General features: G+C 32.1%; 1 protein-coding gene across 1 annotated transcript in view; it reads left to right on the top strand.

Moving 5' to 3' along the window:
• The window catches only part of LOC110020347 (casein kinase II subunit beta-1-like), an 18156-nt gene extending 4729 nt beyond the window's left edge, over positions 1 to 13427 (top strand). Inside the window, exons 3-5 of the mRNA XM_020718415.1 lie at positions 11724 to 11833; positions 12129 to 12294; positions 13042 to 13427. Of these exons, the coding sequence (XP_020574074.1) occupies positions 11724 to 11833; positions 12129 to 12294; positions 13042 to 13172 (407 nt within the window). The 3' untranslated portion in view covers positions 13173 to 13427. The remainder of the gene's footprint in view (positions 1 to 11723; positions 11834 to 12128; positions 12295 to 13041) is intronic.
• Positions 13428 to 19019: the final 5592 nt, after the last annotated feature.

The following is a 19019-nucleotide window of genomic DNA, read 5'->3' as shown; positions in this document are numbered from 1 at the left end:
AATGCGTGTCGTAATCTATATATATATATATTGATTGCCCGAATAATAATTTTTCTATTAATTACAATAACTATACCTGCATATCATTGGTTTTGGGTTCTCATGGAAATGAGGGATTCGATATAAATCTAACAAGAGAGTTATAAAATATAACATTAAGATTCCAGTTGAATGAAAAAAATTTAAATTGGTTGTAATTGATTCACTAGTTCTTAAATGAAACAAGAATATTATACCATTTTTAAAGCACAGAAAGACAAAAATGCTTGCTAGATGTACTTGAAAAATATTCTACAATGGGTACTTGTACTCTAGTATTTTCATGTATTACCTCTTATTATGGCTTGAAAGTCTTAGAGATGCTCATTTTCAGCTCCTGGATCGTGCATTTTCTGATCATATGACCAATGGCTTTGACAAAGTTATATTTTATTTCCTTAGTTAGTAATAAGGAGATAACCATGGCCAGTTGATCATTTTCAAAGAGATATTCTTGTAGGAAAATTTCTCACCCTCTGAAATATACTAAATGCATGCAAATTATTAACAATGTTATCCATGAAAAAGTGAATTGAAAAGTCTATTTTTGATGTTATGTTTTATCCTTTATTCTATGTTTTTATGGAACAGAGTATGAGGAGAAAGATTGAGCTTGTTGAAGACAAAAGTATAGTCTAATAGGATAGCCTAATGGTTTGAGAAATTTTTGATAAAAAATTTTGCATACAACCTTCAATATGATGTCCTCTCAGAGAACTTTATATCCAAAAAAAAAAGAAAAATCTGCCTCAACACACATGCTTTGGCCACACAATCTTTTTTATTCTTGATACCATGTATCCCTCAATATCCAAATAAATTAATTTTGAAGAATTTCATTATAATTGTTTTGAACTAGCAAAATACAAATATTTCAATTTTCTAATGAGTGATACAAGCATCCTTTTTCCTTTTTCTATCATTTATAATGATAGCTAGGGATTATCCTCTATTTCGTTTTTATTCTTTATTAGTGATTGCAAACATATGTCATGAATCTTTTACTAAAAGGCAATAGTGATGTAAGTGTCATATTTTATCGTTTTCTGCAACGAAATTAAAATTAATGTGGTAATGGATTTAAAAGAATGAAATGACGAAGCTAAGTATTACTTCAACAGTTCTCTTGTTATGCTTTAAAGACAAAGTAATAATCTATGAATTCTCTTGTATGGATACACCTCTATAAAGTGGAGTAGTCAATTGAAAGAATGACTACATGCTTGCTACCCTAGTGGCTTTTTTCTTAGAAAATTGATACAAACCGGAACAAAAAATGAACGAACAACGAAGAAATTGCAAGTGTGATAGGGGAACTCAAATGAGGACTAATTTTATTAATATCATTGAAGCAAATAAGATACGATGTTGATCTACAGTTCGAGAGGTAGAAGTTGTTAGGAACACCAATACAACAACAACAACAACAATAACAACAAAGCCTTAATCCCACTACATGGAGTCGACTACATGAATCATTTTTCTCCATTGCGTCCTATTTAGTGTCATTTGTTCACCTAGTTCTAATAAATTAAGATCATTTTTTATAAAATAAGCCCAAGTCTTTCTAGGTCTACCTCTGCCTTTTTTAACATAAGTCGAATCTAAAACATCTATTATCCTAATCAGATCATCAGATGGTCGACGCTTAATGTGACCAAGCCATCTAAGACGACTTTCTTTAATTTTGTCCGTCACGGGAGCTACACCAACTCTATCACTGATATATTCATTTTGCATTTTGTCTCTAAGTGTAAAGCCACTCATCCACCGAATCATTGTCATCTCGGCAAAACTTAACTTAGTATTATGCTTCTCTTTTAAAAGGCCAACATTCAGCGCCATAGAGCATTGAAGGTCTCACCACCGTCTTATAGAATTTTCCTTTCAGTCTAAGCGATACTTTTTTATCACACAAAAGGCCCGAAACATTCCTCCACTTCAACCAACCAACTTGAATTCTACTATTAACATCTCCATTTATATCACCATTGCTTTGAACAGACCCGAGATATCTAAATCGTTCACACCTTTTAATAATTTAATCACCCAAAGTTACACTTCTGTCACTAGAGCTACTACTACTAAAATTATATTCTATGTATTCAGTTTTAGTTATACTTAAATGAAGGCCTTTAGTTTCCAATGTAGACCTCCATAATTCAAGTTTTTCCTGGGGTTTTTCTCTTGTCATATCCACGAGAAGGATATAATCAGCAAAATGCATACACCAAGGTATATTCTCCGGTTAGTGTCCAGTAAGACCATCCATAACTTCAACAAAAAAGATATGGTCTTAAAGCTGATACCTATTGTAATCTAACAGAAATAAGAAAATATTTGGTCAGTCCTCCTTCAACTCAAACACAAGTAACAACTCTGCTATACATATCTAATGACTTAAGTATAAGTCGTATCAACACCTTTCTTCTCAAGATCTCTCCAAGGGATATCTCTTGAAACCTTATTGTAAGCTTTTTCGTAATCAATAAAAATCAAATGTAGATTCTCCTTATTATCTCTTAACTTCTCCATCAAACTTTTCTCAATAAATGTATAGCCAATAAATGTATAGCTTCTATAGTAGACCTGCCCGACATAAATCCAAATTGATTATAAGAAATCTGAATAATACGTCTTAACCTATGTTCAATTACCCTCTCCCATAATTTTAAACTATGACACATCAACTTAATTCCTCTATAATTTGCACACTCTTGTGCATCTCCTTTACTCTTAAAAATGGGGACCAAATACTTTTCCTTCACTCCTCAGACATCTTTTTAGTTTTTAAAATCATATTAAAGATTTTAGTAAGTCAAGAAACTTTCATATTTCAATTGGGATATCATCAGGTCCTACAGACTTTTCACCTTTTATTTTTTTTAAAGCCTCCTGAACTTCTTTTTTACTAATGCGACGGTGAAAATAAAATGTTTTATTATTATTAACATTATTAAGATCACTAAGGTTCATCGTATCAGAATCATAGTTGAAAAGTCTATCAAAATAACTTATAAAATATTTATCAAAATAACTCACCCACTTATGTTGAATATCTTTTCTTAAGAAAAATAGTTTGAGATTTTCATCTTTAATAATTTTTTCTTGAGTTAATTCTTTACTTTTCTTTTCTCTTTGCTAGTTTATACATATATTTGTCACTCTCTTTAATATCTAATTTATTATAAGATCATTAAAAGCAGAATTTTTAACGTCACATATTGTTCTTTTAGACTCTCTGCGAGCCGTTTGATATTTTTCTCAATTCTCTAAGCTTTTATATTTAAACCAATTTTTATAACACAACTTCTTATATTTTATCTTTTCTTGCACATTATTATTCCACCACCAATTATTTTTATTTAAAGAAATTTTTTCTTTTGATTCTACAAGTATATCTTTTGCTACTTATTTAGTAGTGTTTGTTATTTTATCCCACATAGCATTTGCTTTGTCACGAACATCCCAAATTTTGAAATTTTGAATTTTTTGCATAAAAATTATTTTATTTGTCTTTTAGGTTCCCCCATCTAATTCTACGATGATGAGTCCTTGTATTTTTTATTTTACAATTCTTCATCTTACAATCTAAAACTAATAAATGATGTTGGGTACTTAAATCTTCACTCAGAATGACTATACAATTTTTACAATCTCGACGATCTCTTCTTCTCATAAGAAAATAATCGATTTGTGTTTTATTAGATCCACTCTTATAAATAATAAGATGTTCATCTCTTATCATCTTTTTTTCTTGAATAAAATATTAGTAATAACAAAATCATATGCTAAAGCAAAATCGAAAATAACCCTACATTTTTCATTAATCCCTAAAAAACTGTAACCACCATGAATATTTCTAAAATCTTCTACCACTCTACCGACATGTTCATTTAAATCTTCTCCAATAAAAAAATATTTCTTCAAGAGGTATAAGAGGTATAAGAGGTATCAGAGGTATCATTTGTATTAAGTCTTCTATGGCATTCCATTATCTATTTTTAGACCCTATATTTAAATCTATTTGAGGAGCATAAACACTTATAATATTAAAAATCTTAGTATTAATGATAATCTTAAGGGCTATAATTCTATCACCAACTCTATTAATTTTTACAACATTATCTTTCAAACTCTTAAATTTTCTATTAATTTTTACAACATTATCTTTCAAACTCTTATCTATAATTACACCTATACCATTTTTAGTGCGGCTTTTACCAGAATATCAAAGTTTAAAAACTAAGTTATCAATCTCCTTAGTCTTTTCTCCAACTCATTTAGTTTCTTAAATACATAAGCTATTAATCTTTTTATGAATTATAATGTCAATTAATTCCATTAATTTACCATTGAGAGAACTTATATTCCTAGATCCTATCATAATATTAATTTCATTAGTTTTATGAACTAACTTCTTTACCCGCATCCGTCTGTAATGTGAGTGTAATGTGATGTAATGTGAGAACCCTTGCTTATTTGACACTGCACCCGGACGACGGTGTAGCAGCTTTTGCACTTTTCACTGTATTCAAGCTATACAACGCGTCGCTTCCAGGGGATGCCCTAACACTTACACAAAGATCAGAAGGATTCATGTCATGATTTTTTTTTCGACAAGTTTTACGTTGGTTGACAACTACCTAACGCAACCCTCCACTTTACACATTCGGACTTGAGACCGACAATAACAGTGTTTTGCTAGGAACACCAATATAGAAGAAAATTTGCAGCCAAACAAAATATCCAAAATAAACACTAGCATAATAGCCCTAATAAATACTCCCCAAAATCCCTTTCAAACATTCCCCTCAAAACCTCCTTGATTCCGCTCCTCTTATATGTGATTAGGGACGGTGTGGACCCACCAGGGTGCTAGGATTGTTTTCAGCCCTTTCTGAGAATCCTGCCGACATGGTCCAGACTAGTCCTCCTTGGACTGTCTTGTCTGCCTAGTTGGCCCTCCATCGACTAAATTAGTCATTGGCGTATCCATGAAGCACCTTGTCCTTAAGGTGGAAGGATGAAAACTATTTTCGGATACCTCCATAAGGCTCCCATGTTTTTTTATAATTTGAAAGATCTTTCCACTTAATTAGTACTCCTTTGCTCTCGCCCCTCTTCGATGCACTTCTTCGATTCCTAAAGGTTCCAGAATCACCTTCATGTCCTCTGTTAGCATCAAAGGTAATGAAGATGATGGTGCATGATCTTCGATAGCGCGCCTCAGCTACGAGACATGAAAGATTGGATGTAGTGTTGATGAGGGTGGTAACTTCAAATGGTAGACCACTGCCCCAATGCGTGTCGTAATCTTATAAAAAAGTTTCTCGTTCCTCTGCCTGACCAATGTCATCTGTCGGTATGGCCTCAACTTCAAGTAAAACGTATTCTTGGGCTCGAATTGTTTCTCTATTCTATGTTTGTTCGCTGTCCTCTTTATGATTTATTGAGCTCTTAGTAGATGCCCCTTAAGCTCTGCCAATATTGTGTCCCTTCAAGTACTATTCGACATTGGATGCAGGTGTAGTGCTATGCCCATAATGTATTAGGTGTGGTGGATCCAACTTATACAAAATCTTTAAATGGGTGGTATGTGTTGCAATATGGTACAAAATATTGTACCAATATTCAAACCACACAATCCACCTGCCCAAAGCTTCAGAGTATCCAATACAAAACAACACATCTATGTCTCCACACTCCTGTTGACCACCTCCGTTTGGCCATGGGTCTGGAGATGAAATGTTGTGCTTTTGTTTGTGATAGTTCTTTGTAACCTGAACAACTCATTCCAGAATTGGCGGAGGAACATCTTATTCTTATCTGATACAATAGATTTTGGCAGTTTGTGCAAATGTTCCACTTCCCATATGAACACCAAAATAACTTAGACTGTAGTGTAGGGGTGTCGTAGTGAAATGAAATGTGCATACTTGCTTAGGTTATCCACTACCACCAAGATCTCCGTAAACTTTTTTGATTGTGGCAACCTATCTATAAAATCCATCATTACTTCTTTCCAAAAATTCTCAAGTAAGGTTAAGGACTATAATAACCCTGCTGGCGTCATGGACAATTACTTATGTCGTTGGCACACATCACATTGTGTTACCATGACCTCTACGTCTCTGCGCATCCCCACCTAATAAAGCTGCTCCTTAGTGTCTCCTGATTGCACTGTCGTGAAACTCTTGCAATAGTTTGAGGATATACTCTGATCCCCTCGGTAACACGAACCACCCCTTTTAGAGTATTTGCTACCCTCTCAATGAATGTTCGGATCCTATAATAACTCATCTCTGATTTCTCTTGCCTCTCATCTGCTCGCTCTACCATCTCAGGGCTTCCCAATCTTGGGCTAAGGGTATTGATAAGGCTGTCAGCTGGGGTTTCTCCACCTTTTTCGACAGTGCATTCGTGACTTTGTTCTCCAATCCTGATCAATACTGAATCTTGAAATCATATCATACTAGCTTGGATAACCATCTCTGATGCTCCTCAGTCACCATTTTCTACTCCAGAAGATAATTTAAGCTCCTTTGATCTGTCATGACCAGAAAATATCATTCCAACAAGTAGGGCAGTCATTACTGAATGAACAAGACAATATGCATTAATTTCCGCTCATATATTAATTTGAGCTTCGCCCTAATTGTGATCACTTGACTAAAGTAAGCAATCAGTTGCTAGCCCTGTATGAGCACCACTCCCAATCTGTATCCTGACACATCGATTTCCACCACAAAAAGTTTACTGAAATCTGGAAGTGCTAATGATGGGATGTTGTTCATGGCTCTCTTCAGATGTTTGAATGCTTGTGTTGTCATTCCCCCAACTTCAGATTTCCACCACTCCCAATCCATTCAGATGTTTGAACGCTTTCCCCCAACTTGAAATTGTCTTTCTTCAATTGTTTTGTTAGTGGCTATGCTATCGTATTTTATCATCTCACAAATTTTCGAGAGTATTTGATGAGACCCAAGAATCTTCTCAACTCCTTCAAACTCCTAGGTAACATCCAGTCCACTATAGCTTCTACTTTGGGCAGACCCACTGCTGCTAATATTTTGGTCACAACATACCCCAAGTACTCCACATGTAACTGTGAAAATGAGCATTTATTTAAGATAGCGTACAACTGGCACTCCCTCAACAGTGGCGAGACTGTCCTCAAGTGCCCCCCATGCTCTGTCTTTGTACAACTATAGATCAAAATGTTATTGAAGAAGACTGGGATGAATTTCCTAAGATGAGGTTGAAAAACCCGATTCATAAGAGATTGAAATGTGGTTGACTTGTTGGTGAGGACAAATGATCACCAAGAACTTGTAATGCCCTTCATGTGTTGAACTTTATCTTGTGCACATCAGCTGGGTGTATCCTGATCTGATGATATCCCGACTTCAAATCGATCCTCGAGAAAATGAATCTCCATAAAGCTTATCCAGCAGCTCATCAATCACCAGAATAGGAAATTTGTTCAAGACATTTTCCTTGTTCAAAGCCCGTTAATCCATGCAAAATTGCCATCTACCATCTTTCTTCTTCACCATTACAATTGGACTGGAAAATGGGCTCACACTGGGTTTGATGATCCCAGTTTCGAGCATCTCTTAGATTAGCTTCTCTATCTCATCTTTCTAAATCTAAGGATACCAGTATAGTTTGACGCTGATAATGGGGACACACTCCTTTATTATATTGGCATGCTCATGCTCCCTTGGAGGTGGTAACTCGTTCAATTACTGAAAATGTCAGTAAATTGCTTTTGGAGCTTTTGAACGCCCTTGGGAAACTCTGCTGACTCTGGATCTCATACCTCCTCAATGCTCTGCAAACCCCAAATATCTTCTCTCGGCTCCTCGTATTGACTTGACCACGGTTTTGAGTGAGACCATGGTTTTGCTTAAGCTAGCATCTCCTCTCAGTATGACTTTCTAAGAGACAACCCTGTATCTTGGAGAAGTACAAAATGAAATGTGACCACAAGATCTAGAGTCAAAATAAAATTTAGACCTGTGGTGTTGAGATTGTATGAGTTTCTACTACTAAAAATAATTTTGAAAGATTTAAAGTTTGAATGGAAAGATTTTATGAGATCCTATTGGGCTAACAATCAATCAGCAATATTGCACAAATTCTTGTGAAGCTATTAATGTTATAAACTTGCATGCATAATTGACTGATGATAATTTTGACATGCCACATTATATTGTGCCTAGTTTTTAATTGACAAGCTTTTTGTAAGTTGTGCAAGATTGACTTCTATTTTTTTCTTATGAAGCTTCATTTGGCCTCTTGATGCAATCAAAAGCCGGTTTATTTTTTAAAATATATATGTTTGTGTGAAACTTGAGATGCTATCTCGCGTCCTCTTTGACAGCATGTTACTGTTTGTGAAACTACTGAAGTCATCTTTAGCTTGCTCTTAAATGTCATTTGTCACTTTCAAATTTAATTGTTGGCTTTGGCATTTAATATGTACTCACTATATGTCTATTTTTGTGTTCTGTAGAATATAATATTTTCAATTAGCCTTTAAAACAGCATTTTCCTACTTTGTTATCAGCATTCCATATGCAGTGAACTGCTACTGTTTTGCAATTCAAAGTTTTCGCATTAAAATTTGAGCATTACTTTGTTTTTATGTCCATTCGGAATTTTTGGCTCATCCTTCATTTCATGTTGTTCAAATTAGTCATATGATTATTTTTCATCCCTTGCTGCTTTTAATATTCAATGAAGACAGAATGCATGCCATTAGAAAAAGGGTTTAGAGTCATATCAAGGGCTAACAAATTTTTTTTAACTTCTTGCTTTAGGGACGAGAAGGGCTATAGATAGGGCTGTAAATGAACAAACATTCTAGATGAACAACATGATTTTGGATTGATTAATATTTAATCAAGTTATTCACATCAGTAAATAAACAATTTTGGACCTTTTTAAGGCTTAAACGTTTTCTAACCCATTTATATATTGACAAATAAATTTATTTGTTATTCAACAAATAACTTGTTAAATGATCGATGTTAAGCTCCATGATCATTGAAATCATATATGATATGTTGTTTACATAAAATTTAATTGTCTAAACCTTATTTAATTATATATTTATTATCAATAATATTTTAAGATTAATTAGTAATTACATGGTTATGTTATTAATATATGTTTGTTATTTAATCCAATTAATTAATTAATATATCATTATCTATTATATTTAATCCATTATATTTTTTTAGTATTAATTAGTCTATTATTATGTAAATATATAATATCTTTTTATGAATTATATAGTCCATGTTAATTATTTAATATCATATATCTTTTATCATTTTTTTTTGCCACTGACTGCCCTAAACATGTATTTTCCCTTTCCGCGATTTTTCACCTGTTTCACAAGAAACGTTTTTTATGCTGTTAAGTACTCATCATTTTTTGTAGTATTTATTTATTTTTTTATGTTTCAGTTGTCATTAGTGAATATCTGTTAATTTAATGCAATTTATTCTTATTTTTATTTTGTAATTTATTAGTTTATATGTACTTATTTAATTACGATGAAGTTTGCTTGTAACTAGTATATTATTTTATTTTGCTGTTGTAAAGTAGTTAGATGTTAATTCAACATTTAATGAATTGCTTGCTTGTTTGGTTTCTTAAAATGATTTATTATTAATTTTGTATGAAAAATTAGGTGTGTTCAAATTTTTAGTTTGTTTATTAACCCGCTAGGTCAATTGTTATTATTAAAAATTTAAACAAACTAATTATGAATATATGTGTGAATTCTTAGCTTGAGCAAATAAACCAATTATGAATATATATGTGAAATCTCGGCTTGAGCTCAAGTTGAATCTGAACATCTTAAAATATGACCAAGCCAATTCCAATAATACACAACTTTAGCTACTGAGTGGATGATTTGGGCAAGAACTAGAATGTCGACAAATGGTGGAAAATGCTTTCTATGGTAGAATTAACTCGAAAGCTTTAAACACGAATGGACAATAAAGAATTTGAAATTGATCCCATAGCTGCTGATGTTATTGCTGTTTGGTGGTACTTCGTAATTTACCCATCGACTTTTTGTACGTTTTTTTCCTGATTTAAAAATGGTTTTTCTTGTCATATTTTCTGCTGTTAATGTAATGTAATCATAGTCCCATTTTCTTTTTTTTTTTTTTTTTACTTGTGATATCTGTTTCATTGCCTTATAGTTTCCGCGGCCTTACAGTTATGTGAAAGTGTTTACAACTTGAGCTTTTTTTTAGACGATGAATGAGGAGCTTATCATTTATACACGTCCTTGTATCCGAAAGTTTACTTCTTGCTCCTGTACATTTTAATGATGTTGAATTTGAATTACAAAATGTTTCTGTTATCCTTATATATACTAAATTTGTATTTTGGCGAGAGGCTCATTTTATGATAAACACAAGGCATAGTTCTGAATTGGAATTCAAATTCATTAGTGGATGAATATCATAAAAATAATTAGTTCCTGGAAGGCACACCTAATTAACATTATACTCTATTATTACTTTGTGTCATTGCACTTAATTTTCAGTTGAAATTTTATTATATTAATAACTAAGGTCATTGATAGATTTTTAATTATTTACCATTCTATTCAATAGGTAAGCAAGTATGTCATCTACATTAATTTAAAATTAAAAATTGATTTGTTTATTGATTTGCATTTATTTCTTCAATCCTTAACTATTTTTAAACTATTTTAACTTATTCGGGCCATTTATTTATGCTAAATTAGGATAAATAGTTCCAAAAGGTAATATTTGGCTCATCTCATTATAGCAACATGACATAATTTTGAATTCAAATTCCAATTTCACATATTATATAACTATCATATGGCACATTAAGTAATTTTGGCTTGAAGCTATAATTATTTAATTTAATACTTAACTATTGCAATATGGCTGTCAATAGTTTTAAATTTGAATCCAAAATTTGAATCCATTAGTTTACAGTCACTTCATCATAGGATAGCCACATATTATAATTTTAATTTCGAATTCTAATTCAATTGTTAGCTAACAATAATGTGGCACAAAATATAATTTTGACTTGAAAAAGACAACTATTTGATTTAACGCTTAATTGTTATATTATATGTGAAATTTAATTATGTTGATTTAAATTCATTTAAAAATATTTAATTTTAATTATTTTATTTAATTGCGAAGCACTCATGTCATATAACAGTAATTTTAAGATTTAATTTTAGGTTGATTCATCAACTTAAATTTATTTGTTCAATCTTTAACTCTATGAAATAATGCTGGTGGTATTTTTAATTCTGAATCCCAAACTTTTTATTTTTTTCATCCTCCTTGCAACACAGTTTCCAGAGAATTACAATGATTTGGAGTGGGAGAAAACCTGTGGCCTGTGGTATTTCTTGTGCTCTGTTGTAATTCTTTTGATTTCTATTGCTTTTTAAATACAGAAATTTTGTTGGGCATTTAGTCTTTAATTTCCCATAAAAAATTTATAACTTGTTTTGGATGTGTGAATAATTTTGAAGCAAAACAAAGAGATATTTTACTCATTGAAGTGAACATTACTATCCTCTTCTCCATTGTAGATTGATTTATTTTCATTAAAATTCTAACATACTAATATGCCAATTGGGCATATGCTACTTTTAGGAGAAACATTCACTGAGGAGCAGAATGAGTTGGTTGAATCTGCTGCAGAGATGTTGTATGGCCTGATCCATGCTCGCTACATTTTGACTAGTAAAGGAATGGCTGCAATGGTGAGATTTAGGATGGAAGATTTACATAAAAACCACTCCAATCCTATGTATTTACCTATCCAACACACATTCTTCAATTTTTAAATACATGCCTGACCTATGCATGAAATGGCGTATTTCACATTTTAAAAGCTAATATGGCGACATTGTTTTTGTGATATGAAAGATTTGGGTGGTATAAATGTAAAAAGTAAAATACAGAGAAATTGGGTGGTATGTATGTAAATGCCCCATTTAGATTTTTTTTTGCTCTATAAATTCTAACTTTTTTTGCCTGCAAAAATGATGCCTACAGCTAGAAAAGTACAAAAACTATGATTTTGGAAGATGCCCTAGAGTTTACTGTTGCGGTCAGCCTTGCCTTCCCGTTGGTCAGTCAGACATTTCTAGATCTAGTACTGTGAAAATCTACTGCCCCAAGTGTGAAGATATCTATTACCCGAGATCCAGATTCCAAGGCAGTATCCTTTCTCCCCATAAACTTTGGGAACATATCCCACAATTCTCGTTTATTTAAATATGTCTGCTTCCTTTTTTGTGTGCTTTTGAAGGTTGTGTTATGCATTTAAATGTTAAAATATATAGATATATAAAAATTGTGGTATGTATGTAATTGATAAACATTTATTTTTCTTAGATATATTCAAATGTTATGTATGTTAATTGTCCCAAAATATAAACATGAATAATGAACTTCTTTTTCTTTTCTGATTAAGTTTTTGTCTACTTGACTGAAAAAAATATATATATCCAAGTTGTTTGAAGGCTTTGATTTTGTTTTTTTTTTAGATTTACATACATACCACTCAATTTATTTTGTCTACTTGACTGAAAAAATATATATATATCCAAGTTGTTTGAATAGATTCTAGGCTTTGATTTTGTTTTTTTTTTTAGATTTACATACATACCACTCAATTTCTTTGTATATGCATACCTAACACGAAAGCTTCAATTTTTACATGTATACCACCTTACTTATGCATGAAAAGGTGGATTTTACCTTTTAAAAGCTAAAATGGTGGTATTTATGATGTGATATGAAAGATTGGAGCATTATAAATACAAGAAGTAAAATTTATATGTTAGATATGTAAATAAATAGGAATTGAGCTCTATTTATGTAAATGCCCCTTTTATTTTTTATCCCACCTTTTTTGGAATAATAAGGTTTTGCTCAGCCTGCCGTTATCTTAACTATTTCGTAGACATTGATGGGGCTTATTTCGGCACAACATTTCCACATCTATTTCTGATGACCTATCCTCACATAAAGCCCCAGAAGGCGTCCCAACGGTACACTCCAAGAGTATTTGGCTTCAAAATTCGCAAGCCATGACGGATCAAAGCAGCACGCATCTTGATGTTTTTTCTTGCTGGAGGGAATGCACCGTCAATATTATTAATCATTCCTCAATTGAAAATGAGGTAACGCTAGCTTTGAGCTCTTGTTTTATTTATATTTTAGCTGTAGAGATGACCGGCATTGTATCACTGCTATGCTCCATTATTTATTTTCCTCCACTCAAATTGTTAAAGTCTCACGTGGTTTCTCCTTTGTGGCAATCTACATGAATACCACACAATTTCTATAGATTTAGACATCTTACACCTAAATTTTGATTTTTTTTTTTTTTTTAACATTTGATGATACTCAAATCTTTTTATTGAATAAAAAATATCACATCATTAACTTTTTAGCATAGGTAAAATGGTATTAATGTAAGTATTAATGTAATTTAATTCTTTTTTGCTATGAGTAAATTAAACTGTAGCTGATTAAATTATCTCTAAATATTAATTGGCTTAAGCATTTATTTAATATTAAGTTTTTTTCTTAAAAATAAGAAATATGTTTTAATTCAGAAAAATAAAGAGAAAATGAGTGTTTGTTCAACAAAAAAATAGTGTGTAGATTATATTAGATATATTAACTAAATTTTAAAACAAATAGCGAGATGCATAATGAAATTCAGCCCCAAATTCATTAAATATTTATGGCATGAATTAAATATTAAATTTTTTTTTTAATAATGGAAGTGACTTTTTAGATATAAAAATTAAAATATTGTCATCTGCAAAAAATAATTAAAGATGTTAAAAGTTTTTGGAAGTATTTGTCGAAATGAAGCTTTTTTTTTTTAAAATCTGAAATATTAGGGAAAAAAAAGCTAAATAAGATTGCATTGGAGGAAATAAGCTGTAGAATTTTGATGAATTGTATTCAAGCGCTTACCCGGTAAAATAATAATGATAGAAATAATGAATTGGTTTTGTGGTTTTAATAGTGTGAATGAGAATGAGATTTTTTTATATCTCTTAAGCTTTTTTGCATTTAATAGTACTAAAAGATATATATATATATATTTTTTAATTAAGACTTTAACCATATCATTAAAGAACTTGTTGTTAGGGTTGTAAACGAGCCGAGCTTGAGCAAGTTGAGCCTTTGCTTGTGTTCAGCTCGTTCCAATTTGGATCGTGTTCGAAATGGCTCATGAATAATGTGTTCGTGTACAGGTCGAATAACATACTCATGTTCGTGTTTGGCTCGTGTTCGGCTCGAAATAGGCTCGGTAGAATAACACCGATAACACACGAATGACACGAGCAATGACACCTGAGTAACGCTCAAATAGCGCGGGCCATTATTTTGTGGTGGTATTGATCTTATTCCACAGTGTAACACAACATGATAACACTGATAAAACCATTAACACCGTGGAATAACATTCGAGTAACACCGTGGACAGAGAAATAACACCACGGGTGTTACTCTTGTGTTATTTTGTGATGTTACACAATGGAATAACACCAATAACGCCGCATACGGAGGAATAACACCAATAACACAAATAGTGTCACTCAGGTGTTATTCCGCGGTGTTAGTGGTGTCATCGACGCGGAATAACACTGATAACACTGTAGAATATTGAGTATATTTATATTTATATTTACTTATTTATTTTCTTTCAAGCCAAATCGAGCCGAACACGAGCGAACAAATATTTGTTGGTGTTCGGCTCGTTTATACTAGCTTAAAATTTTTTTCGTGTTCGGGTCGTTAAACTTAACGAACGAGCCAAACACGAACTATTCACGAATGAGTCTTAATTTGCTGTCCACAATAAATTTACTCGAACAAAGCTTTGATAACTACAAACATTGTATGAATTTGAGGCACCAAGTGCTTTAATAAAAGTTCTATCAAACGAAATATATCTATATTTATATGACAATTTGAATAATCTATAATTTTGAAATTAATGCTGTTACTCATTTCATACCCACCAACAAAATAATTTACTGCATCATCCGTATGTGATGAAGTCCAAGAAGTGGTAGTTTGTTGCGTATGAATTTGATTTTTTTTACATTTGATGATACTCAAATCTTTTTATTAAATAAAAAATATCACATCATTAACTTTTTAGCATAGTTAAAATGGTATTAATGTAAGTATTAATGTAATTTAATTCTTTTTGCTATGAGTAAATTAAACTGTAGCTGATTAAATTATCTCTAAATATTAATTGGCTTAAGCATTTATTTAATATTAAGTTTTTTTCTTAAAAATAAGAAATATGTTTTAATTCAGAAAAATAAAGAGAAAATGAGTATTTGTTCAACAAAAAAATAGTGTGTAGATTATATTAGATATATTAACTAAATTTTAAAACAAATAGCGAGATGCATAATGAAATTCAGCCCCAAATTCATTAAATATTTATGGCATGAATTAAATATTAAATTTTTTTTTTAATAATGGAAGTGACTTTTTAGATATAAAAATTAAAATATTGTCATCTGCAAAAAATAATTAAAGATGTAAAAAGTTTTTGGAAGTATTTGTCGAAATGAAGCTTTTTTTTTTTAAAATCTGAAATATTAGGGAAAAAAAAACTAAATAAGATTGCATTGGAGGAAATAAGCTGTAGAATTTTGATGAATTGTATTCAAGCGCTTACCCGGTAAAATAATAATGATAGAAATAATGAATTGGTTTTGTGGTTTTAATAGTGTGAATGAGATTTTATTATATCTCTTAAGCTATTTTGCATTTAATAGTATTAAAAGATATGTTTTTTTAATTAAGACTTTAACCATATCATTAAAGAACTTGTTAGGGTTGTCAACGAGCCGAGCTTGAGCGAGTTGAGCCTTTGTTGGTGTTCAGCTCGTTCAAATTTGGATCGTGTTCGAAATGGCTCATGAACAACGTGTTCGTGTACAGGTCGAATAACATATTCATGTTCGTGTTCGGCTCGAAATCTATTTGTCTATAGGCTTTCTAGATTTAACATTCATTTGATCTTCCAAATGTGCCCATAAAACTTTAAAAAGTGTTTGAATGACTTTATCAAAACTTGATTTTACTCGAATTAGTCTGTCTTGTTAAGCCAGTCAGTTTGAATATTAGTTTGACGCTAATAACGCATCGATAACACACGAATAACACAAGCAATGCAATATGAGGAACACTCAAATAGTGCAGGTCATTATTTTGTGGTGGTATTGATCTTATTTCAGTGTAACACCACATGATAACACTGATAAAACCAATAACACCTTGGAATAACATCCGAGTAACACTGTGGACGGAGGAATAATACCACGGGTGTTACTCTGTGTTATTTTGTGGTGCTACACAATGGAATAACACCAATAACGCCACATACGGAGGAATAATACCAATAACACAAATAGTGTCACTCAGGTGTTATTCCGCGGTGTTAGTGGTGTCATCGGCTCGGAATAACACTGTGGAATATTGAGTATATTTATATTTATATTTATTTATTTTCTTTCGAGTCAATTCAAGCCGAACACGAGCGAACAAATATTTGTTGGTGTTCGGCTCATTTATATTAACTTAATTTTTTTTTTTTTGTGCTCGTTAAACTTAACGAACGAGCCAAACACGAGCGGGTCGCGAACAAGTCATTTTGACATCCCTGCTTGCGGTTGATGAGCAAGTAGGGGTCTAAGTAGTCTTAATTTGCTGTCCACAATAAATTTACTCAAACAAAGCTTTGATAACTACAACCATTGTATGAATTTGAGGCACCAAGTGCTTTAATAAAAGTTCTATCAAACGAAATATATCTATACTTATATGACAATTTGAATAATCTATAATTTTGAAATTAATGCTGTTACTCATTTCATACCCACCAACAAAATAATTTACTGCATCATCCGTATGTGATGAAGTCCAAGAAGTGGTAGTTTGTTGCGTATGACAAATGTATGTATATCAATAAGATTTTGTCATACCATAAGTTCAATACTATTGACAATGTCCAAAATTAGGTAGAGCTAATTAAAGGGTAAAGCAACATGTTCTCTTCTTGTTTTATTTTCAATATGTGTAAGAAAATTTGTAGCAGTAGAGTAGCAGATTATCGTCTTAGTATGATAGAAGGATTCAACACACAATATGAAAAGATAAACAACTAATAGTGACACCATAAATTTTTACGTAGAAAATCAGAAAAGGTAAATGCTATGGGACTAGACCCAGTTGAAGAGTTTCATTATAAAAATATAATTACATTTGCAACTTGTCCCACATGCATGAAAGAGTAACTAGATTTTTTAAGTACAACGTCGACGTGCAGATGAATTTACTGTTAAGAATGGGCGGAGACCAATAGTGATTAGCAGCGTCCATGGTCGATGGCGGTAGACGACGATTGGTGGTGGTCGACAGAGATTGACAGTGATCTAAGACAGCCTGCAAAGGTGGACTAAAGTCAGTGGCGGTCGACGGAAGTTATTCGTGGTTGACGACGGTCGACAATGATCGACGAAAGTCAGCGTTGGTCGGCAGTGGTTGGCAAATGTCAGTGGTCGTCGACGGCGGTCGGCAGAGGTCGATGATAGTTAGCGGTGGTGGTGCTGGACTTTAGCTTTTTCTCAATGCTTCAACCCCTTCCCCTCCCCTCATGAGACGAGTGAGGCTCTATTTATAATGTTCTGGGTGTATTTAATGCATGAATATAAACCACTCTTTTCGGACGATCTAGAGAGCTTCATTTTATCAGAAGATGATTGATGGACATTTGTGTCTTATCGAAGTTGGAATTGACCGAACTTGAGTTCGTTGGATTTGTCTGGTCAAGACATCTATTTGTCTATAGGCTTTCTAGATTTAAGATTCATTTGATCTTCCAAATGTGCCGATAAAACTTTAAAAAGTGTTTGAATGACTTTATCTAAGCTTGATTTTACTCGAATTAGTTTGTCTTGTTAAGCCAGTCAGTTTGAATATTAGTTTGCTGAAATCAGAGTTCCGGATGATCTTTTATCTATATTTGAATATTTCTTGCTAAAAAAGTTGTCTTGAGATTTGTGATCTGCCCTGAGATTCACGACAAATGATGAAAATTTGTTGGATTCATATTGATTTTAATGTAGAATGTGATGTGCCCAAACTTGTGTGCTTCATAGATAGAAACGTGGCATAGTATTCCTATTGAGTAGATTTTTATTCATGACTTAAAAATGAAATTTTATTTAAGGATATAAGATATAACTCATATGGTCGAGTACAATTAACCTAAGTAGTAACGACTTGAACTTTTGAACGATAAAATAAGTACATGTAGGAATGATTCATAGCATGATTGGGCAAGTAAAATCACTCGTCAACCTAACTCATTTTGATCATGTGCATTCAACACATGCATATTTCTAAGAAATATGCTTAGAATTTTGTTCGATTTCTCATTCATGATATCCATTAATCTCGTTTAAAGTAGTGAAAAAAGTTACCTTTTTTAGTACTCTTCCATCACATGATATTTTGGCCTCATCATTTAAAATGTTGAGGTGCCAAGTTTCAAATCCTCTAGATTAAAAGTCACTCCACATCCACAAATGTCATGATAGATGAGTCATTTTCAACTAATACTATAACTGCTACACATGAAGTTTATTAAGCTTCAAAGACAGTTAGAAGCCCTTAGAATACAAGTGAGTTTAAATGTAATTGTAGGGACTCTCATATCTATCACGTTTAATTATGAAATTTGAAAAAAAAAAAAGACCACAGATAGTTAGAAGCCATTAGAATACAAGTGAGTTTAAATATAAATGTAGGGACTCTCATATCTATCATGTTTAATTATGAAATTTGAAAAAAAAAAAAGACCAACATTTAGATACGATGATAATATATATA

This window comes from Phalaenopsis equestris, unplaced genomic scaffold (genome assembly GCF_001263595.1).
Source record: "Phalaenopsis equestris unplaced genomic scaffold, ASM126359v1 Scaffold000094, whole genome shotgun sequence".
NCBI classification, from domain to species: Eukaryota; Viridiplantae; Streptophyta; class Magnoliopsida; order Asparagales; family Orchidaceae; genus Phalaenopsis; species Phalaenopsis equestris.
The sequence above is the reverse complement of the archived record's forward strand: the minus strand, read 5'-3'. Positions and strand labels throughout refer to the sequence as shown.